Raw genomic sequence first — 23078 nt, forward strand, 5'->3', positions numbered from 1 at the left:
CGCCAGGCGGGGCCCTGGGCCGGCGGGTCTCTGGGCGGCGGGCGGGGGCCCGGCGGGGCCCGGGGCGGGGCGCCCCACCTCGCCTCGCGGCCTGCACGCAGGTGTGGCTCCCGACGGAGGTGTGCGCCTCCGAGCCCCAAATCCCGCGGCTTCCTCCAAAGCTGCCTTCTAATTAGAAGCAGCGGTGAAGTCACTGCAGTGATGTTATCTGTCCTGGGAAAGCAAACCCCGGCCCCAGCCCCGACGCCCCCATTCTCCTCGGAAAAGTTTTTCGTGGGCAAGATAAAGAGCGGGGCGCCCCCGCGGTGGGGGCGGGGCGGGGGCGAGCGTGCCAGCGTGCGGTTTGGGGCGCTCTGCGGTGGAGGAGACGCCCCCGAGAAGCCAAAATGAAACCGAATCGCGAAGGGGCGCAGCTCCCGAGCCGCACTTTGATCTGGGGTGCGAGGCCCGAGCGGCCCGGGGGGCGCAGACCCGGGTCCGCGGGCCGGCGGGGAGGCAGGGCGGGGCCCCGCGCGCGCACCCCGGCGTAGAACCTCGGCGGCCGGCCGCGGCCGGGCCCTCCCCACCCCCCACCCCCCCGGGCGGACAAGCTCCCGGCCCCGAAGTTCGGAGGAGGGGGTGCCCGGGCAGCGCCTACGACGCCCCCAATGCCCGAGCGCGGAAACACACCCACCCCCGCGCGCCCCGCGCGCCCCGCGCCCCCGGCCGGCCGTGCGCCCCGGCGCGGGGCCCGGGCCCGAGCGGGCGGCGGGCGGGGGCCGCGGGCAGCGGGGGCCGAGGGCGAGCGCGCCCGGCTGTAAATCCATCACGTCCCGGGGCGGCGCGGCGCGCGCGGGGCCGGGGCTGGCGGAGCGAATTCCTGGGCCAGCGCGCATGCGTCGGCAGGTAGCAGCCCAGCTCTTTATGACCAGGTGAGATGTTGGCGAGCAGGTAAAAAAGGAGGCTCTGCCCGAGCGAGTCCAGGGAGCGGGCCGGCCAGCCCCGCGGCCCCTGCCCGGCGGGGACCCGTCGCCAGGAGCGCCGAGCCGCGATGTCCTTACTCGCCAAAATGGGGGACTGGCAGGTACGGGGGGGTGCGCGGGCCGGGCCGGGTGGGCGGGGGTGGAGCGGGGGAGGGGGCGGGAGGGGCCGGCGGAGGGGGAGCGCGGGCCGGGGCCGGGGCGCCGCGGCGGGGCGCGCCCTCGGCCCGGGAGAGGCCCCCGCGGAGGGAGGCGGCGCGGGCGGGGGCCGGGCGCGGGGGCCACGCGGGGCGCGGGCGGGCCGGGCGCCGGGACTGTCCGGCGCGGGCTCCACAGGTGGCCCGGGTGGGGGGGCTCGACGTGAGGTTCGCGCCCGCGCCGCCCCCCGCCGGGGCAGAAGCGGGGCGGATGACGAGCCGGGGTGGGGGAGGGCCCGGCAGGGTGCGGCGCGGGAGGAGGGATCCCGCTGCTGCTGCCGCGCGGCGTGGACGCCTGGGCTGTGCGCGCGGGGGGGGGGGGGCTGGTGCACCTGTCTCTCTTTGTGTCCCCTGCTTTGGGGGACCTAGGGGGCGCGGGGGCAGAAAGGGACTCCGAGGGGCCGGTCCTGGTGTGGAGCCTGTTCTTTGGGGAAATCCTTACAAGAGTTTGCACAAAGTTTAGCTTCCCGCCTGCTGGGCGGGTGAAGCCTCGGCGGCCCTCTTGGGGTGCGGATGGGGGAGAAGCGTCCTGGTGGCCATGAGGCGCCGGGTCTAGAAGGTGCAGAAGCCTGTGCCTGCCGCGCTGGGCGCTCCTAGGCCCCGGGCACCACCAGGCCACTGGGCCCCAGATCCCTGAGCCCGGACCCCACCGGCGGGGGAGATTGTCTCCCCGCTTCTTCCAAGTCTCTCACCCGCTTTCCTAAAGGAACTGGGGCTCCGGCCAGGGGGGTGAGGGTCGCAGCCTCAGTGGCTGCTTGGATGGTGGCAAGCGGTGGGGGGCATTTTCCACCGGGCCTGCGGGCCTGGTTAGGAGGATGGTGGCCGAGGCCAGAGGAAGGGGCAGGCCCTGCTCCCGGGGCCGGCTCGGCTCCATTCAACAGTGAGCCACTCCGAGGAAAGGTCAGACTCCCTCTCGCCGCTCCCTGCCGTTTCCCTTCCTTGGGATGCCTGGTGGGGAACGGTGACCTCTCCTGTCCCTGCCCCCGAGGACCCACCTAGCCCAACTCCATGCGCACAGTCGCAGCAAGGTGTGGTCTGGGGCTGCAAATCCCGGGGCAAACTCGAGCCCCAGCCGGCCCTCCCTAGCCTGCGGGCCTGGGGCCTAATGCAGTCTTTTCTCTGGGGTCTGGCCGGGGCTGGGGTGCGAGCGCTTTGCTGCCGAGGGCCCGGCAGTGAGAGGCCGGCAGGCGGCCTGGGCCCCGGGCCTGGGTTCCCGGCCGTGAGGCCAGGGCAGGAGAGGCCTGGGCCTACCTCCCAAGGGCGCGGGGTTCGGTGCTGGCTGAAGCCTGGCTCTCCAGTTGGGCTGGAGCCTGGGGGGCCGGGAGCTTAGCCCGAGGCTCCTGGGCCCCAGGATGAAAACAAGAGCAGAGAATGGAGTCTCCCGGCTCCTCGGGTGTCTCTTTGTCTCCCCGGGTGTCTCTGTCTCTTGCGAGTGTACTTGTTCACTCCCTCACCCCAGGCCCCTCCTCGGGCCTAGTCACCCCAACTCCTAGCTCCAAGCCTGGCACTGCTGCTGCCTGAGCCTGCGGTGGGAGCCCCGGCAGGCAGGGAAGCGCCTGGCCCGGTAATGACGCTCTCGCGGCGAGGCTCGGAGGCTCCGTGGGGACCCGGCCTTTGCTCAGCGCCTAGCATGGCCCAGGTGCCGCCCCGGTGCCCTGGGAGGACACTACTCCTGCCCAGCAGCCCGTGGGCGGGGAGCTGCCCTGGGTATGCCGGGCCGGCGGAGAGGATGGAGGCCCAGACGCCTCCCTCAATCCACAAGCAGAAAGAAAGCGAAACTCCCAGTCCCCAGCGCGCCATGGCGTTGCCTGCGGGCCTGCAGCTCGGCTCCCAGGCCTCGTCTGGCCTGCAGCCCTTGCGCTCCACGCAGCCGCCGCCCTAAGGTGCCGGTGCTCCTGCTGACGTCCCCCAGCGTCCAGCTGCTGGCCAGTGGCAGCCCCGCCGGGCGCGAGGTGCAGCCGGGAAGCTGCCCCTTTTCTGGGTGGGCCGTGGCGTGGCCAGCGCCAGGCTGTGTTCCACCCAGGGCTGTGCTCTGTTCAGGTGGGGGAAGCAGTGCAGGGGCGCCTGCTACTATAGGCTCCTTCTAGCCCTTGGGGGGGGGGGCTATGGCCTACTGTCCCTGGAGTGGGGGATTCGCTGTGGTATGGGAGAAAGGCCCTCCAGAACCTTCCGAGGCAGTGGCCTCTGGCCTTCCTCCACCTGTTAGGGGCGCTGGGATCAGCAACTGCCTCTTCCCTGCCGAGGTACTGACACACTGTGGAAACTTGGGGGGCGGGGGTGGGTTGGGGGGGCGGGCTGCAGATCTGTGAGGAGGGTCCAGGAGGGCTCAGGGGCGCTTACTGAAGGGACTCTGAGCAGGAGCGGCACCGACCCCAGTTGGGGAGTTGGGGCGCTCAAGAGGGAGAAAGACAGAAACTTTTTCATGGACGAAATGAGAAAGTTCAGCCCGAGAAATCGATTCGCTCTACTGCGGAGGATCACAGTCTGCTTTTCTCTTTTCTTTCTTACTTAAAAAATTCGCTGCAACAGAAGAGAAAGCGGTGAAGTCCCAGCGGGGCAGCAGGCCCTGTGCAGCGCCGGCCCATGCCTGCCCGGAGGACGGTGGCCCAGGCCCACGGCTCCCGCCGGCCGGGCCCTGCACCCGGGGCGCCCGCCTCAGAAACATCACCAAATCATGAAGGGCCTCGCCCTGTTTTAATTAAAAAGGGGGATCTTGGGAAAACGGAGCAGATGAGCACAGCGAAGAGTTGGTTCCCAGCGATTTATTTGGATGCACGCGCGAGGGCGTCCGCAAGTGCAGGCTCCCAGGTCGGAGCCACCGTGTCTCCGCAGGCGTCCTGTGGGGCTCAGGGCGCGCCTCGAGCGAGCAGCCGAGCGGCCGGGGCCCAGACTCGGGTCCTGCCTCCCCCACACCCCCGAGAGCCCATGTGACCCCTGGCGCTGCCAGGCACCTCTTCTGGGTACACTTTTTATTTTACGCGCGGCAATTAAACGATCGCAAACCCGGAGCCGTTTAGCAAAATCTCCAACCAGGGGGCGAGGCGCGAAACCCATAAACCTCCCCAGGCGCGAGGCGCGAGGCCCGAGGTGGCGCGCGGCAGGCGGAGGCGATCTGTTGTTGCGCAAAGATCCCGGCGTGACCTCGCCACTCTGGGGTCCGCGAAGGGGACCCTTGCGAAGGACCCCCGCGCGGCCGAGGGGACGGCGCGCGCAGCGGCCGCGGGGGCGTCCGAGGGGTGCGGGGCGCCGGGCAGGAGCGGCCGCGCGGGGCGCGCCCGGCGAGGGGGTCTCGCGCGCGGAGGGGCCGGCGGCGGGTGGGCCGGGGCGGGGGCGCGTCGGGGCGCTCGGGCGGGCTCGCGCTGTGGGAGCGCGTCGCGGCTGGGGAGGCCTTTATACCCGGGTTGGAGAGGCCGGCGGCGCCGCGCGGAGCTGGCGAGCAATTGGGCTATTGTTGATATGCTAATGAGGCGATTAGGCTGTCGGTGAAGAGCAGGAAAAGGGAAAAGTTTCTGCCATTAGAGGGAGATCTCCGAGCGCGCACCGGAGCTCCGCGCCGCCCGCCGCCGCCGGCCCCTCGCCCTCCTCCTCCTCCCCCCGTGCTCCCCTCGCCCCCCTCCGCCTCCCGCTGCCCTCCCCGCCCCCGCCCGCGCGGGCCGCCGGCGCTGGGCGCTCACCAGAGAGTCGCTCCACTCTGGTGCGAGGCGGAGGGGCCCGTCCGCGCACGCCGACCCATGAAAATGCTCTGGAAACTGACGGACAACATCAAGTACGAGGACTGCGAGGTACGCGCGGCGCCGGCCCGCACCCCGGGGCGCCGCCAGGCCCGGCCCGCCCGCTCCTCCTCCCGCGCCGGCGGCCGGGACAAAGTTTCCGCCGCGCGCCCGCCTCTCCGACTCGCCCGGGGCCGGGGCGCGGGGCCGGGGGGAGGCGGACCCCCTCTGGCCTCGCGCCCTCCGAGCCCGCGGCCCCCGTCCCCGCCCAGCCTCGCCGAGTCTGGCCGCGCCCGCGCGGGTGGGCGGCGGTGGGCGGCGAGTGGGCGCCCGCGCGCCCCGGGTCTCCCCGCCGGGCTCGGGCCGCCTCCCGGGGCGGCGAGACGGGAGCGAGAAGCCCCTTCCCTTCCCGGCGTCGCCCCGGCCCTCACACCCCTTCCCTGGCTCTCCGTGCGCCCCGCTCCCCAGTCTGGAAAGAAAAGGCGCTTCTGTGCGCCGGGGCTGCGCTTGCCCCGGGCCGCCTCTCCCGGCAGAGGCGCGGGGCCGGCTGCGGCGCCCGCGCGCGATCCCCCAAGTTCTGAGCGACTTCTCCCCGCGGGAGCCGCGGGCGGCGGGGGGCGGGGGCGCTTCCCGCGCGCGCAGCGGGGTCTCCAGGCCTCGGCGCTGGGCTGCGGCGCGCCCGGGGCCGGCCGCGGGCGGTGGCGGCGCCGCCTCGGAGCCGCCTGGAAGCCCGGCTTCTGCGCAGCTCGGCCGGCGGCGCCGCTGGAGCCCGCGCGGCCGCCCCGAGGCCTCGGCAGGGCGGGCGCCGCGGCCCTCGAGCGCGCACAGCCGCCGCGGCGAGGGCTGAGCCACGGGCCGGGGGCGCCGGGATCACCTCGATAAATCGGTGGCTTCTGCGACGCCGTGTTTTTCTCGCTTTCTGGCTCCGGCGCGGGGAGCGGCTGTCGCGGAGACGCCTGGGGCGCGGCGGCGGGACTGGTCTCCGCTGGAAACCGGGGCCCGGGCCTCTGTGGCGGCTGCCTCGCGCCCTCCGGTCCCCTCCGGACTCCCGCCTCGCGCTGTTCCCGGGCCCTCCCCTCTCGCCCCCCCGTGGGTCCGGGGTGCCAACCCGCCGCCACGGCGCTTCTCCGGGTGCCCGCGGCGCGCGGCGCCGTGTGGAGACCCCTCCGGAGCCCGGTCGCTTTGTTTTCGGGCCGTGCGGGGGGCTGGCGAGCAGACGCCGGGCTGGGTCTCCCCGGCGAACTGTTCTGGGCCCGGCCCGGGCTCCGGCCGGCCGGGTGGGCGCAGCCCTGGCGAGCGGGTCTGTGCCTCGGCGCTCCGGGCGCCCACGGGGCCGAGAGGCGAAGCGCAGCGCTCGCACCCCCGAGCGGACGGTCCCCCCGAGGCGTGAGCGCGCGCGGGGCCAGGGACGGCGAGAAAATGAGGGAGCGGCGCGGCCCGGGCGGCTTCGGCAACTTTGGCGGCGGCGGCGCGCCCGGGCAGGGGCTCGGGTGTCTCGCAGCCCGGGTGCTGCAGGGACACGCAGGGGCCGGGGCCGCTTGTTCCGACAGCCCGGCGGGCGGACCGGCCCGGCGGCTGCGTGGGGCGGGGGCGGGGGGGGGCCGGGGCGGCCCAGCCAGTCCGACAGGTTTGCGCCCCGAGCCGGAGCCGGAGCCGGAGCCCCCCGGCGGCGCCCGAGCTGGGCCGCTCGCGTCTCCGCGCGCCCCGCGCCGCGCCGCGCCCTCCCCGCGCCCGCTGCAGAGCCCGAGCGGCCGCCGGCGGAGCGTCCGAACCCGCGTCCCGGGGCGGCTCGAGCGGCGGCCGCGGCCAAGGCCGGCGGCGCGGGCGGGCGGGCGGGCGGCGGGTCCCGGCGGGGCGCGCGGCCGCGGGGGAGCAGCGCGGGGCCCGCCGGATCGCGAGCGCCAGGCGCGGCGGCGGAGCCGGGGAGCCCGGAGCCCGGAGCCCGGCGGAGCGCGGCGCCCGGCGGCCCCCACGGCGAGCCGAGGTCCGCCCGGCCGCGCAGGACTGATTGTCCTCGCCGCGCGCTCCCCTCCCCCGCGGCCCCCTCCGGCGCGCCCCCTCCCCCTCCCGCCGGCGCCCTCCCCCGCCCGCCCCGCTCGGCGCGGCCCCCCCGCGCTCCCCGCCGCCGGCCCCGCGCCCGCGCCTACACTTTCCTCCTCGCGCGCTCGCAGACACACTCCCGCCGCCGCCGGCCTCGCCGCGCGCCCGCTCCGCTGCCTGCGCACTCCGGCCGCGCCGCCGCCCGGAACATGTGGCCCCGGCCCGGCGGCTCGCCAGACGCCGCGCCCCGGCCCCCCGCGCGCTCGCCCGCCCGCGCCCGCGCCCTCGCCCGCTTTGTGTCTCCGGCGCCCGCGCTGCCCGCCGCCGGGCTGCTGCCCTGAGCGCCGGCCGGGACTGCACCGAGCGCCGCCCGCGCCTCGCGCCGGGTCTCCAGGCGTCCTGCCCCGCAGCGCCGGGCGCGCTGACCGCCCGCCCCGCCCGCCGCCCGCAGCCCCGCGCCGCCGCCGCCGAGGACCGAGGGACACGCGGACCCGGGACCCGCGCGCACCGGCGCCCACCCGCGCGCGCACTTTCTCCTTCTTTCGGTGTTTGGGGTTTTGCATTTTACAAGGACCGTCGGGACCGCCCGGCCGCGGCAGGACAGCCCCGCGGGTCGCCCCGGCGGACGGCGCCGCCCGAGTCGGGGCTGCGGCGCGGATGGACCGGAGCGCGGCCCCCGCGCACGGGGCAGCGGCTGCGCCCTGACCGGAGTCCTGGGTGGCGCGGGGCTCGCGGCCCCTTTTGTGCGGGGCGCGCTCGGGCGGCGGGGCGCCGGGGCTCGGCGGGCTTGCTCGGCTTTTTCCACCCTGACTCGTTGCCCCCGACTCCTCGCAGATGTTGGTGCACAGTTTCTCGGCCATGGTGAGTCCCGCCCTCCCGCTCCCGCGGAAATTCCGCCCCGGAGAGCCGGTGCCGGGCGCCCCCGAGGCCTCGGGCTCCGCGCCGGGGCGTCCCCGGCACCCCCTTCCGCGAGCGTCCCGCTCGCCCGCTCTCCTCTCGCGCGCCCCGGTCGGTGCTTCGCCCCCGGCCCCGGCCCCGGCCCCCGCTCGGCCGCGCAGTCCCACCTCGCTGCAGCCGCCACCCGCGTCCTCGCGCCCGGCCCCGGCTCGGCGGCGCCCCATCCGCGCGCGGGCCACGCGGGGGGCGTGCGCCTCCCTCGCCCGCCGGCCGGAGCCCGCGCCTCCCGGGGTCCCCTCCGCGCTCCCGCGTGGCCCGCGGACGGCAGGGGAGGCGCAGGCAGGCGGGCAGGCTTCGCTTCTGCCCCGGAGCCGGGGCGCGAGGCGCGGGGGGCCTCCGCCCGGGGCGCGCCCCTCCGTTTCCAAGCCTGTGAGGGCGAATTTCCTATTGCAACCCGGCCTTGGCGGCCGCCGGCCCACCCGGTGCCGGAAAAGGCTCGTGCCGCGGCCGCGGAGCAGGCAGCGCCGCCTCCCCCTGCAGCCGCCCCGAGGCCGGCGGCCTCCCGGCTGCCCGCCCCGCACACCCTCCTGGCGCGGGGCTCGCCCGCCTCGCGCGCTCCTGGCTGCACAGGAACCGGGCAGGGCAGACGCGAGCGCGGCGCCCGCAGCGGCGAGTCGCGGGGGCGCGAAGGGGCCGCTCCGCGCCTTCCCCTGTGCTAGGAATTCGCGCTTTGCAGGAGGGAGGTTGCTCGCCGCGGCCCGCGCGCTGCGCCGGAGGCCGGTGCTGGTCCCCCCTTGCGGAGAAAGGCCCGGGGCGCGCGTCTTAGCCGCTCGCCGTCCGCCTCCCCTGCGTCTGGGGGTGCGCCCGGGCCACTTCGGGGTGCGCCCCGACGCTAGCGGCTGGGGCCGGGGCGGGAGTGTCGGCGCCCGGCGGGGCGGACGGCGAGCCTGACCGCGCGCGCTTCTCCCTCGCTCTCTTGCAGGACCGTCACGACGGCACCAGCAACGGGACGGCGCGGTTGCCCCAGCTGGGCACTGTAGGTCAATCTCCCTACACGAGCGCCCCGCCGCTGTCCCACACCCCCAATGCCGACTTCCAGCCCCCCTACTTCCCCCCGCCCTACCAGCCTATCTACCCCCAGTCACAAGATCCTTACTCCCACGTCAACGACCCCTACAGCCTGAACCCCCTGCACGCGCAGCCGCAGCCGCAGCACCCGGGCTGGCCCGGCCAGAGGCAGAGCCAAGAGTCCGGGCTCCTGCACCCTCACCGGGGGCTGCCGCACCAGCTGTCCGGCCTGGACCCGCGCAGGGACTACCGGCGGCACGAGGACCTCCTGCACGGCCCGCACGGGCTCGGCTCGGGGCTCGGGGACCTCCCGATCCACTCCTTACCTCACGCCATCGAGGACGTCCCGGTAAGCGCCGCGCGCGCGCGGGGACCCCACCCGCCCGGGACGCGGGACGGGGCTCTGGGCGCCGGGGTGCGCCCTGGCATCTGCTGCCTCGGGATGTCCTCTGACTTGCGGGGAGCGCGCTCTGGGAGCCCGCGGAGAGGGCCGAATTCCGCTGCGAGAGAGTAGTTGAGGGTTCGCCCCTAGAACAAAGGGGCCGGGCGCCCCGGCAGACAATGCCCGCGCGCGGGGCGTCCCCGCCAGGCCGCGGGCTTCGCTCCACCGGGACACGACTCGCTGCGCCGCGGGGCCTGGCCGGGGGGCTTCTCCCTGCGCGTGTGTGTGGGGGGCGCGGGCGCGGGGATCCTAAATCCAGCCGAGCTCGTGCCTTGGCGAGTCAAGAGGAAGCTGAAAAGACCCACTCGGGCGTTATTGTTACCGGACTTTTCGAGGACGAGGGATTTCTGAAAGTTCTGGGAAGGCCGGCCCCGAGGAGAGAATTAGAAGTGGCAATCCGGGCAGAGGGACTGAAAACGCAGCTGTCTCCCTTCCTGGGGTGCTGAGTGGTGACCTCGTAAATCACCGGCCGGGTTCCCAGTGCCTACCAGAACCTGCTGTCCCCCGTAGTAAATTAAACGTCGCGCGACTGTTGGGGAATTCCTTATTTGAGTTCTAATTCAGTTATCAATAACTGCAGCTTGAGATGATTTCGCCACGAGCATGGTATTAGCGCACGTATTATTTACGGCGCACGCCGGGCTATTGATAATTTGAAAATACTTTCTGAAATTAAATTTAAACCAGCATCTCGATGTCAGTTCTACATATTTATGGTTTCCTCACAACCTTCCAGAGATGGAATTAGAACAAGCCAATGATTTCATTAAAGCTGGAAAGGGCCTGTTAATGCTGCTTTTCTTTCGAGAGGAAATGTATCTGGATGTGATTTTTGCTAAAATGCTATTTCAAATTACTGCATCAAATATTGTAGCAATATGTCCTTTGACAGTTTAATGATGACTGCATTAGATTGCAAAGAAAATGGTCAGATGAACTTACCTGCTTGCTCGGTGAATTTAAAGCATTATTTAAGTTCCACAGGAAAATAGAAAATTTATTACAACTCTCATTTGACCCAGTTAATCACTGAAATTTGTTGGCTGTTTCCTAGCCTTGCATGGACAGGAGGGAAGTGAGCAGGAGAGAGCTGCTGCGGGGCTGAGCAGGCGTGTGTGTGTGTGTGTGTGTGTGTGTGTGTGTGTCCGTCCATACATGCTTCTAGAAACCGATGCTAAAAAAATGTCTTTCTTGGGAAGGGAGAGAGGAGAGGCCCCGTGGCGTAGTAGAGACTAATGAAAAGCCAAAACTGGAAGTTAGGAGCGTTTCGGCTGCCCTCGCCTAGGACGCTGCCCCTGCTCCGAGCCGCCCCGTGGAAATCTTTGAATGGTGACACGCCGCGGCAGCAGGCTTTGGGCTCGGCTGTGCGCGAGAGCTGCTGGACTTAGCACGAGCCTTCCAGAGGGACTGGTGTGAATGCTTAGCACCCGCGTAGTCACTCTTTGTGGCCAAATTAGCCTGTAGGAGAAATTAACCAAAAGATCAAATAAAAAAACCAGGAAGCCCCGTGGCCGCTCCTCCCCCACCCTTTAAGCAAAAAAATTCTTTCAAAGGAATTTGGGTCAGGAAAAGGGTTGTTTTCAATTTCCCCACTGCTGCAACTGTGAGCCTTTAATAAGAACGACTGCTAAATGTTTAAGAAAATCAAATCGATGGTGAAAATTATTTAATCATTAATATCTCAGTGGGGTTTTAAACTTAACAGTCCTCCCTGTATGGACAAGGGCTAGAAATAACAGGAATAAAAGTATCCTGCTACACTACATTTACTTTATGGGTTTAGGGTGCGTACATAAAGGGATCATATTTCCCCATATAGTTAAAACACAAGAACTGCAGCAGTAGTCATTTCTGAACATTTCTCAATTTAATTATACTTAAATCCAGAAGCACTTTAGGCAAGTTACAAATGAGAGCATTGAGTATAATAAAACCTGTAATAAAGCAACTTAGTACCATCCACCCGGAATCATTGCGATCACGCGCAATTAACAGGAGCATAAATCCAAGACAGAATGGAAAATGTTGGAATCAGTATTATTGTTGGACAAAGACTAGAGAAGGAAGTAATAGTTTTTTAAATGGTAATGCCTGTGTTTGGTAACGATTGTGAAACCTTCTATCTCAGCAGCCCTGGCGCTAATTTGTAAACACAGCCAGACATTATATTGCCTGTCAGTTTCTGCATTAGAAAACATGATTTCATTTTACTTTCTAATCACGTTTGGACTCTAGCACACATGTATACCCATCCATCTGTAAAGAGAGAGGGAGGGAGGGAGAGAGAGAGAGAGAGAGAATGAGAGAGAGAATGAAAGAATGAGAGAGAGAGAGAGAGAGAGAGAGAGACTGGACAGCCGGCAAACTGCCTGAAAGGTGTTTTGCTTTTGATGGCTCTCGTGCTCCCGCCTGATGCCCAGCTTGGGCAGTGTGGTCTTGGGAGACAGCCTCCGTGCCCGCCCGCGTCAGTGAAGGTGTGCGTGTGCCTCGCCCGCGGCCGAGCTGCCTGCAGTGCTTCCCGGGGTGGCCGGCTCCCGCCGCCTCTGCTGCTTCTATTGTGTTTCTCTGGCTTCTGCAGCGTCCGAAGCCGCCGAGGCGCCAGGCTAAAGCTAGGTGCATTTTTTAAAGGTTGAGCTGCCTGAGAAAGATTAGGTGCTCCGAAAGTAGATTTAATTTCCAAAGAAAGTTTTTATTCCCTCCCCCCACCCCCTGCAAACGCGGATGCTGGGCTGGGGGTTGGGGGGGGGAGGTGGAACCGGCCTGGGCTGCTCAGCGAAACCCCCTCCAGTCGCAAAGCCGGGTTCCAGGAGGCTAGATGAGATGTTTATATATAAATGTCAGCAGGGAGGGGCCTTCCCTGCGGCCCCTCCCCTCCCCCACCCTGCTTGGACTATTCCTTTTGTTTTGATCCCACACTTACATCCATGTGTACCTTTTTTGTTTCAGCATGTGGAAGACCCGGGTATTAACATCCCAGATCAAACTGTAATTAAGAAAGGTAAGCCATTTCCTTCTGCATTCCAAGCGTGTCCTTACAGGCAGGCTGCTATTTAAAAGAACTTGCAGAGTTGTATTTATTTTTTTCAAATAGGATTTCCTAAAGGCTCAGAATTAGCAAATAGACGGTCACAGACCAACCCTGCTAAAACGCTCGGCTTTCAGGACGTCCGTGATGGCAACAGACTAGCTTTGTTCTGAGTCTCCATTTGACCGTTCAGTTTAGTGGTCTCTGGACAAACGTGAAATATGTGCTAGTTGAACTGACTTGGAAGAGGCGTTTCAATTTGGAGATGGTTTCATAGGTTGGTTCAGCCATTGTGTGAGGGGCCGCGAGTGTTCAGAAGTGTACAGTGTTGAAATTGTGCAAATAATTGAATGTTACTGTGAGGGTGGATGAGAAAAGACAGCAGTCCTTAGCAGGGGGGGGGGGGGCCCTTGCATGTCCTCCAATTTAATTTCTCATTAGCTGTTTAAGGGTTTTAAAACTTTGTAAATTAGGTTAACAAAAATTTGGCTTTTGGTTAAAATTAGCATCTTAAAGATGTCAGAATTATTAGCATAATTGTTCTGAGCAATGGTTAGGAAAGTGTCAAGTGGCTTGGGTGGACCTGGAATTTGCATTGTGTGGGGAGAAGTAAAGTTTCCTGCACCCGCTGCGGCCCACAGCGTCTCGCTCCCTCTGGCCGGGGCAGTGTCGTGCCGGGGCGCCGGGCACCGCCAGGGGACAGCGCTCTCGGAGTGCTCTCATTTCTAACCCCAATCAGCATATTGTTAGCGAGTTGAAAGTTTCATTTTTGCATCTGTGAAGTCTTTGTCACGTCAAATTAGATGTGCAAGGGATAAATCTTGAGAGATGCGCTTTCCAAGTCGACATGATAATTGGCTCTTTTATTAGTAATCTCTCAAGAGTTCGTTTAACTCCTATTGTCTCTATTAGCCTCCCCAGAGCTATTAATGTCACAAGTGATCTATCCAAAACCTTAGTGCCCCCACCTCCCCATCCGTCTAGAATATCCCATTAAAGGGGGAGGAGCGGGTGGTGAGGGCCCGGCCTGTCTCCACGTGGAGCTTCACCGAGAGGCGCTCGCCCGCCCGGCTGGGCCCGGGGCGCGGTCACCCACGGGCGCGCACCCTCTGGGGTCTGGGCTGGCCTCTCCCCTCTAAGGATGGCGGGTCCAACAATAAGGCGCTTTGGGATTTTAACCAGGGAGGCCGCACCCCCGGCCCACGCCCGACCCCCCACGGACCGCCTAACCGCAGCAGGGCCATTAAGCACCGGCTCCTCCGGGCGCCCCGCGGCCGGGCCTGCCCCTCTCCCGCGCCCCGGCCGGGCCTGCGGCGGGTTCCGAGTCTCCCCGGCCCAGCGAGCACGGGGCCGGGGTGCGGGCTGCCCCCGCGCCCCGCTTTCCCACGGGGCCCCCCAGGCGCACACGTCCTCTGCCCTCAGCCCCCCAAACTGCTGCAGCGAGCCCTGCCTCGTGCTCCCCAAACTCCCGCAACTGCTCCTGTTGCTCCTGCAAGGGGGACCCCTGCCCCGCGCCCTGCGCCCCGGCTCCCGCGGGCTGCTGAGCGCCGGGGGACCCCGCAGCAGCACCTGCAGCCCCAGAGCCTGGGCCGGGGGTCCCGGCGGCCGCGGCGGGGGGCGCGCGGGGGCGCCGGCCGGGAACGGGGGCTCCCGCCGGGGGCGCCGGGGAGGGGGGCCGGGAGGGGGTCGGGGGGGCCGGGGGGGCCGGGGGGCCCGCGCCCACGCGCCCGTGTCTCCGCAGGCCCCGTGTCCCTGTCCAAGGCCAGCGGCAACGCCGTGTCCGCCCTCCCCATCAACAAGGACAGCCTGTTCGGCGGCGTGGTGAACCCCAACGAGGTGTTCTGTTCAGTTCCGGGTCGCCTGTCGCTGCTCAGCTCCACCTCCAAGTACAAGGTCACGGTGGCGGAAGTGCAGCGGCGCCTGTCCCCGCCCGAGTGCCTCAACGCGTCGCTGCTGGGCGGCGTGCTGCGGAGGTGAGGCCCCGCCCCCCGGCCCCGCCCCGGCCCCGCCCCGGCCCCGCCCCCGCCCGCCGCGCCTGCGCCGCCCGCCCGCCCGCCGCGCCGGGGCGGGGCCTCCCCGGGGCGGGGCCCCGCGCGCCTGCGCGCTGCCCCCCCCGCGCCGCCGCCCCGCCCCCGCGCGCGCACGCGCAGCTCGCCCCGGGCGCACCTGCCCCGCCGGTCGCCGCCCGCTGGGCCCGCGAGTGGGGCGTCCCTCCGCGGGGACCCCCGAGCCGCCGCCGCCCCTCTCCCGGCCCGCCTGCCCGGGCGCCCCCTCACCTGCGCGGGCTCCAGCTGGGCGGCCCGGCGCGGCTCCGGCCCGCGGGCTCCGGTGGGCGGCGCCGGGGGCGGGGCGCGGCGGCCCAGGTGCGGCACCTGCGGGCCACGTGCGGCCCGCGAGGCGCCGCCCAGGTGTGCCCTTTCCTGAGGAAGAGGGGTGGGGGCCTCGCTCCGCGGACAGGGCCTGGCGGCTGCGTGTGGGGCCCCGCGGCCTCTCTGCGGGAACCCCCCTGAGCAGCCCCCCGCCCCCCCCCGCGGTCACTCGCCGGCCGCCCCCCCCCCAGGTCACCTTCCCTGACACCCCGAGGCCGCCCCTGCTGCTCCCCGGCTCCCAGCCCCGTGTGGGAGCCTGTTGACCCGGGGCTAGAACCCGGCCCGCACAGCCACAGAGCCCTGCAGCAGGGAATAAAATCTGAAATTAATTAATTTGCTGTTTTATTTAAGCAATTTGCCTTAACCCCTTCCCGATTCTGGGCGTCTATTTAGACGTCTGTGTAGACCCGCCTGCACTGTCTCTGCCACGGGGGGGGGAGGGGGGGTTCAGAGGCTGATGGCAGCCCCTGACACTTCCAGTCAGGCTGGTGACAGGCGTGTAAACACTTGGCGAAATGAATTTCCCGCCGGGGCCCACGCCCGAGCGGGAACGCGAGATGATGATGACTTTGGTTACTCCGCACAACCTCACAGCAGACCTTGCAAAGAATTTAAAGACCCCACTGGGATTTGTGTAATTGTAACAACAGGGAAAATATACAGTAATCAGTTGAACTCAAAAATACCTCAAACCCCAGAGATGGGAGATGTGTGTGTCTGTTTGTGGTTCTTGCGAGAGCTGGGAAATCAAAACCTTCCAACCTGCCACAGTAATAAGCAGGCACAGTGCAGGGCCGCTTGACAGGGCTTTATCTCCCAGGGCCCTCTGGCATTCCCGGGTTTCCCTCCCGGAATTCTTTTTTAAAGATTTACTTGTTTATGCATACAAGAGCTGGGGTACAGGCCAGAGATGTGGGGGGTGAGAAGCTTCACTAGAGAGAGAGCGGGGAACAGAACAGGCAGACTGACGAAATACGCTGCTGAGGGGAGCAGCGGGGGAGACAGGAGAGGTCTGCCGCGCCATGTGGGTCAGCTCCCTGGCCGGCTGGGGATCGAACTCGCGCTGCAGCAGCTGTGGCTAGCTTCACAGGTTGCGTCTGAACACCACGCGCCAGCAGGGAGGCCCTTTGCTTCCTCATTTTTAAAAGCACATTTTAGGACGCCGTCAGGAGGACAGCCTGGTGTTTTCTAACCCCCTTTCTTGAATATATTTGCGAAACAGGGCGAAGTCTAAAAATGGAGGAAGATCTTTAAGAGAAAAACTGGACAAGATAGGATTAAATCTGCCGGCAGGGAGACGCAAAGCTGCCAACGTCACCCTGCTCACCTCGCTAGTAGAGGGTAAGCGGATAAGAAGGGACGGTCTCCTGGGAAAATGGGCACCCCTTAGTGACCAGAAGTTCGGAAGTATGTGGTGGCAAAGGGGCAGTTTGTTCCCCCACCCCCCAGTACGACAGGGTGGGAGCAGAATTCTTGCAAGTCGAAAAACGGTTTGCATAACAGTACTCCTGTCTTCTCTTTTCCCTCGCCACAAAATTACACCTCCCCAGCCCAGTTCTGAGCTAAACAGCATGAGCATTTAAGAAGTTCCTATTCTCCAAGTTCCTGTTCCTTTAAAGAGCTCAGCAGTAAATCACTTAAGCTATTCTGACATCTGCGTTTGAGAAATGCGTGACCATTACTTCCTGAATTAATTTGGGAATCTTTGACCTGCATCCTGATTTAAGACCATCCTGAAAGCTCAGGGTTAGACGCCCTTTAGGTCTTTGTTTTCCAAACATATGCTGTCTTATCACTCATTTAATTGTTTTTCTCTGCTGGAGGAGAAGGAACAGAAAGCCATTTTAAACTTTGGGTGGTTTGGGAAAGAAAAAAAGAAATACAAGCATCGCAAAAAGTTGCTGCTGGGGGTTTTGCACACACGCCAGCAGCCGTCCGAGCCCCTCAGAACAAAAGCTAGCCCCGTCTTGGCTCCCTGCTCTAGACTCAGCCACTAGGTCCCTGCTTCTTTTGCATTCTAAATGGGTCTAAGATTGGGTGTGTGCGAATGAACTCAGCTCTTCTGGTGTCCTCCTTTGTGTCCTGTTGGAAATCTCTTAAACTAATGGGGGCGGGGTGGGGGGGTGGGGTGTGTGTGGAAATGCACATTCTCAGGCAGCCCTTACAGCTGCCACTGTATTTATATTTAAAGAAGGCATCTTACCTGTCTTGGGGGACATTCGTTACACTGGGTTTCAGCTCTAACTTTGTAAATTCCGGAAAGCGTGCAGCTGCCCAGGGTTCCTGCTGTGAAGACCGTGACAGAGGAACTGCTAGATGCTAAGAAATTGTCCAGTGCTGGACAGGCCAGCTCAGTAGCACTGCAGACAGCCTGGCAGGGGCAGGGAGCCCGCAAGTGTGACCCCCAGAAGAAGGAAAGGCAGAGCAGGCAGCCTGTGACTTAGGGCGCACGCAGCGCGAGGCGAGCGGGGCTGGGTTGAGCCCTGCCGGGGAGGCCGCTTCTGGAGAACTGTTATTGTTTGTGATCCGCTCCATTTTATGGAAACAGGCTTGCGGAGAGGGCTTTGATGCTGTAATTGGCGCATGCGTTCTTCCGGCTGGAGCTAATGGCAGGAAGCCCTGCAGTAAAAACCAACTGGTTCAGGAAATTAAAACCAAAGATTCGAAAATCAACAACACAGACAGACTCAGTGGACTGACCCTCAAATCCTCCTGGTTAATCGGTTTGGATGAACAGATAATTACATGCGATCAAGTTAAAATGTGAACGCCCCGTCCTCCCCAGGCAGGAGCGCCCAGGGCAATCATGAATATCATTTGTGCTGCCCCGTGAGGTGTGAGGTTGCCACGCCAGAAGCATTTTTAAAGAGAAGTTGGGGAAATGGCCGGGGGTGGGGGAGGGGACAGGCCATTGTGGTTTCCTGGCCCTGTGGATGGACCAGTAGCCATTTTCCTGGGTAAATGCAGCCACGGGCCGGGCCGGGGGAGGAACTCCGCCTGGAAGCAGAACCCGGTGCCCATCCCCTCCCGCCCCCGCCCGAAGTGTGCTGACTCCAGCTCTCCTCTCTCTCCTGCCCGCTGCCCCCTCTCTGCCAGGCGAAGCTGTCCACCTGGCCAGGGACTTCGGGTACGTGTGCGAAACCGAATTTCCTGCCAAAGCAGTAGCTGAATTTCTCAACCGACAGCATTCCGATCCCAATGAGCAAGTGACAAGAAAGAACATGCTCCTGGCTACAAAGTAAGGCGGGGCCCTCGCGGGGCCTCCTGCCCGGTCCAGGCAGGGCCGCCTTCCGCCCTGGGCCTCTCCCCGTTGTCGTAAACCCTGAAGCCACAGCCCCGCCATCCCCTTTCCCGGCAGGGCCGGGGAGCCTGTGAGGGGGTGTCTGTCTCTGCCCCCATCTCCTCGGTTCTTGAACAGGCCGGGCTGGCCAAGGGGGTCGAGGATCCTGTGTGAGGCCCTGGCTGCAGGGCCTTCTGGGGCCTTGTGCTCACCCTAATCAGTGGCGTGACCTGTGGGGATGTTCAGGGAAGGGTCAGCAAGTGGGCTGCCCGGCGTGCGAGGCCCAGGCTGTCCCGGCTTCCCTTAACCCCTGAGCTGGGGCCTTACCTTCCTCCTGTCCCCTTGGAGGGGTCACCTGCACATGTTCACGCACATGCACGCACACACACGCACAGCACAGGCGAGTGTGGGGGCCACAAGTTCGAGCCACGGGCGAGAAGTCAAAGTGGTCTCAAAACGGGCCACGTCTGCTAGGTCCCGCGGGTGCCGGCCCAGCGGGCCTCTCCAGGCAGTGTGAGCAAAAAAGCGACTGTTTTGCTATGTTTCCTGGGAATTAAAGGTGTGGATGGAACCCCTTAATTATCGAAGTTGGGGTTAAAGGAGGGTGTGGGGCCAGCCGGGCAGAGGCCGATGCTCACGGGCCTGGGGACGACCAGGCCTTTGGGGCCGGGCTAACCAGGGCTCCCCCTAGGGAGGGCTGCCCCCAAGGAGAGCTCCCTCAGCCAGCACCCCCACTCACCCCTCGGGCCTTCCCAGACTCAGGTCCAGCTTCTAGAATGTGGGCCATCTCGGTTGGCCTGCCTGCAGCTTCCTGGGTGTACCCACACGCACAGTCTGCCTGGAGGATTTTCCTTTATTTCCGCTGTGCGAGGAGAGAGGTGGAAAGGGGCCTCTCTTCTCCCCCACCCCCCTCGCGAATTACCCCAAGGAGCGGGTCTTCCGCACCTTTCGTTAAAAGTCAGGAGGACTCTGTCTCTGGTGAATCCTCTCACTCCCCGCAGCTCTGGCCTGGACCCCAGTTCTTGTGTACACAAATAAAACTTTTTTTTTTTTTAAGATTTATTATTTATGCAAGAACTGGGGTCCAGGCCAGAGGCACGGGAGGGTGAGAGGATGCACCAGAGACAGAGCAGGGAGCAGAACAGGCAGACGGACTGAAATACACTGCTGAGGGGAGCAGCGGACGAGACGGGAGAGGGTCTGCCTGCCATGTGGGTAGCTCCGTGGCCAGACGGGAATCGAACCCGCGCTGCAGAGGCTGCAGACAGCTTCACAGCGACGTGCTCAAGCCGCCGCGCCACCGGGGAGGCCCAATAAATAAATCTTTTAAAAAAAGGGAAGTCGGGAGGAGGCCTACCTGATGGGTGCAGAAGACCCAGGGCCTGCCCGCTCTCTCTGGAGAAGCCGCCGTAGGACAGTGAGGCCTGCAGGACGGGGGGGCTCCTGCCCCTCTGCTGTCCGGCCCTAAGGCCTGGGGTTGCTGGTGTGAGTGGGAGGAGGGCTAGAAGGGGCCGGGGCCGGGTGTGTGAGGGGGCAGGCAGCTGGGGAAGTGGGTGCCGGGGTGCCCAGGGCCTCACCCCTCTCTCTGCCCCCTTGTGCTGCAGACAGATCTGCAAAGAGTTCACGGACCTGCTGGCCCAGGACCGGTCCCCCCTGGGCAACTCCAGGCCCAACCCCATCCTGGAGCCCGGCATCCAGAGCTGCTTGACCCACTTCAACCTCATCTCCCACGGCTTCGGCAGCCCCGCCGTGTGCGCGGCGGTCACGGCCCTGCAGAACTATCTCACCGAGGCCCTCAAAGCCATGGACAAGATGTACCTCAGCAACAACCCCAGCGGCCACGCGGACAGCAGCACCAAAAGCAGCGACAAGGAGGAGAAACACAGAAAGTGAGGCCACCCGCCGCCGCGCACCCCCACCCCGGGGTGACGGCTCGGACCACCCGCCGCTGCCGCTGCCGCCGCTGCCCAGCCGGGGACTGTCTCCCGTGGGCCGCCCCGACTCGGCCTGCCTCGACCTCCCCATCCACACCCGCACCCTGTGGCCCTCACGTGGAGCCTGGGAGACAGAACAGGCCGTGGAGCCCGCCCGGGAAAGCTCGGTCCGCGCTCGTGAACCTTTTTCTAAAACACGGAAACAAAACCGCGACGGCGTCAAAAAAAAAATAATTAAAAAATGTTTTTCTTAAAAAAAAAAGGACGTAAAAATAATAATAAAAAAAAGACAGGCGCTTCACAGAGTCACCACCTCCCTCCGCGCTCCAGACCGCAGCCGTCGAGGCCGGGCGCCCGGGCGAGCGCGGGGGACAGGGCGGGGGACAGGCCCGCGCCCGGGAGCCCCTCCAGGTAAAGCCGCGACTCGAACTTTCTCTGGCGACACGATTCACAGTCTCATAAGGGAATCAGTGTTCACGTCTCTGTATATATTTATTTATGTGTAATTTAATGGGAATTGTAAATATGGTGAGTCTGTTTGAAGCCTTTTTTTTATTTATCTGGTGATCTTGTTTACCTCTGGCTTAGTGGGTTGGACCTTCCTCTTAGTTCTTCATGTGCTTCCAGGTACTTCTTTAGAAAGCCAAGGTCGGGGGATTTGTTTTTCCTTTGGGATTCACGAGTTTCGCCCTGTCGTAGCATGTAAACATGACGCACAGCCGAACACACGGAAAAAAAAAAAAAAGGAAAATAAAATTTTATATATAATTAGTATGACACTTAGCTTGTCATTGGACTGGAAGGGGAAAAAAAGTGGTATTTGACCCTGGAAAGGTTTTTAAACTTGAGTGGTTTGATGACCCTTCTGTGTATTGTGGGGAGAAAAAGTTTATTTTATCCCACTGCCCTCCAGAAAACCATTATTTGAGCAATAAATAGTCTTGTCTCTAAAACAAGGGTCAGGGGTCGCTCCCCCCGGCCCCGTCTCTCTCTCTGCGTCTCCCTGTCTTTCTCTGTGTGTGTCTCTCTGTCTCTCTCTCTCTCTCTCTGCCTCTCTCTTTTTGTTCAGAGACCTTGCAGCGTTTGGGACCACCTGGTATTCTGTATTTTCACTGTGGCGTTGTGCTGGCAATAGTTTCCATGCCTGTCAATGTATCATAGTCCTTTGTTGCCCAGATAAATAAATATTTGATACGCTTTATGTCGATTTTTTTTATTCAGTGGCTGTCTTTGCCCAGGCGTATTTTTGTTCTTGGCAGTATTTTTATTCAGTATGGTTACAGTAATTGAGTTTAACTTTCCCTGGGCAATTGCTCCTTGCAATAAGCAGCTGAACCCATTGTTCCCCTCAAGTATAATAAAAACTTACTTTCAACTTGGAGTTCAGAGCAGGGTATCATTTAGATATTCCACTGAGTCTGTATTCAGACAAATGACACAATAAAACCCAATGTATTCTTTTGGATAAAAGATTGTACTGCGAAAGGAATGACATGCTATCTTTTCCTTACTAGAAACATTAATTTTATTGTTAAAAATAAAGTTTTATTTTATTTATGTTGATCCTTTAGGTTTTTGTTTGTGTTTTGGAAACCAAAATATATATATTAATCAACAAAACAAAAAAGCTCAGGCCCGAGCCTTCTGGAGGGCGAGGAAGCTACTGAGCACAGCACAGACCCACCCCCTGCCCCCCACGACCCCTTTGGAATCTGCCTGTCGGTCTCGGAGCAGAGCTGAGGGCTGCGCTGCTGATTAGCACAAAGGAACTCCGGCCTCCACCTTCAGCCTTCGGCCCCCTGGGTGGCGGAGACACGCGGGAAGCAGCCCCAGCCAGCCCCTGCGCTGGGCCAGAGACCGCGGTCGAGGCCGATGCACGTGGAGGGGCGCGGGCAGCCCGTGTGTCCGTGGGTGCTACTGTTTTGTTCAGCCAGGAATTCGCTGCTCTGTGAGCTCAGCAGCTCTGGGGAGCAGAGGGGCGCAGGCATTCTCTGGATTCCCTGCATCTTTGTGCCCCCTCCCATGCCCTGGGGGCCCTCCTCGGACCTTCTGGAAACACAGCCGGGCCTGTGGGGTGGGGGCCCGACCCCCCTTCGGTCTCCGCAGGGCTGGGGGAAGGAAGCACTTCCTGCCCTGGCAGGGGGATGGCGGCGAAGCCCGCGCTGTGGAAGCCTGGAGGGGCTGCAGGGCGGTGGTCAGCTGGGGCCCCGGAAGAGCCAGGGTGGAGGTGGCCGGCTGGGGCGGCCCTCCCGGTGACATCCCGCGGCCCGGCGGAGAGTGAGCCCCAGACAGGCGGCCACCGGCGCGGCTGCTGCCCGGGTCTGCTCGGGGAAGGCGCTGTAAAATCAATCTCCGCAGACCAATGAGAGCCGGTGGAGTCTAAATTCTATTTTCCAAAGCCAGAGAATTCATAACCATGTTTTTTTTTTTTAATTCAAATGGAAAGTGTATCCTCAGAACGCAAGGCGGCAATTGTTTTTTAAAGCGGTTATTTATTATTTCCTAGAGAGACTGGTTAACTGTAACGTGGATGTAACAAAATAATGAGGCGAATGAACCCTAACTGTACATACTCTTGACAGAAATGAAATGCACACAGCTCCGGAGCAGGTGTAGTGAGGCATGGGCGGCAGGCAGTTTTTCTTGGCTACATCTCAGATTGTGTGGGGATCCTCACCTCGGGCGCAATCGCTGCCATCCACAGCCTCCACGCTGCTCCTTCTCCGACGACACATAAATACTCATTGGAAAACGAAAACAATCTTATGAAACACCATTCATTCATATCTGGATTTACAGACGCTGGTTTTCTCGGACGCCCCCACCCCAAGCTAATCCTCCATCCCGAGGCCGGCAGAGGCCCCGCGGCCGGAATCTCCCGAGGTCACAATCGACAAAGGTTCCCGGCGCAGAGGAGGCCCGTGCGGAGCCGGCGCTGGACAGCTGCAGGATCCCGGGGGCAGCTCGGCTTTTCCTCGGCCCCTTTCAAACAGCAGCGCCGAGCTGAGGCGCGGGGGGATCACGCAGAGGTTATTGTGGAAAATGATTGTTAGGGCCGGGGTCCGGGCTGGGTGGGCTTGGCTCTCCCTGCGGAGGCCCCGGCGTGTCTCCAAGGTGGAGCTGCTGACCTGCTGGGCGCGGTTCTCCGGGACCTCAC

The 23078-nt window shown here is 63.9% G+C and overlaps 1 protein-coding gene across 3 annotated transcripts; it reads left to right on the forward strand.

The window, feature by feature from the left end:
• Positions 1-1030: 1030 nt before the first annotated feature.
• TFAP2A (transcription factor AP-2 alpha) lies at positions 1031-20433 on the forward strand (the record flags this gene model as incomplete). Of its 3 annotated transcripts, none has more annotated exons than XM_084228272.1 (7): positions 1031-1063; positions 8786-9220; positions 12260-12311; positions 14080-14311; positions 15930-16048; positions 17804-17945; positions 19592-20433. In XM_084228272.1, 7 exons carry the CDS (start codon positions 1031-1033, stop codon positions 19878-19880), a joined length of 1302 nt encoding a protein of 433 aa, XP_084084398.1. In that variant the 3' UTR covers positions 19881-20433. The 3 variants fall into 3 exon arrangements, with proteins under 3 accessions (XP_084084398.1, XP_084084397.1, XP_084084399.1); XM_084228271.1 differs by lacking the exon at positions 1031-1063 and adding an exon at positions 4888-4938; XM_084228273.1 differs by lacking the exon at positions 1031-1063 and adding an exon at positions 7741-7767.
• Between the last annotated feature and the right edge of the window lie 2645 nt (positions 20434-23078).

Source organism: Talpa europaea (genome assembly GCF_964194135.1).
Source record: "Talpa europaea genome assembly, chromosome: 2".
In the NCBI taxonomy this organism is placed as follows: Eukaryota; Metazoa; Chordata; class Mammalia; order Eulipotyphla; family Talpidae; genus Talpa; species Talpa europaea.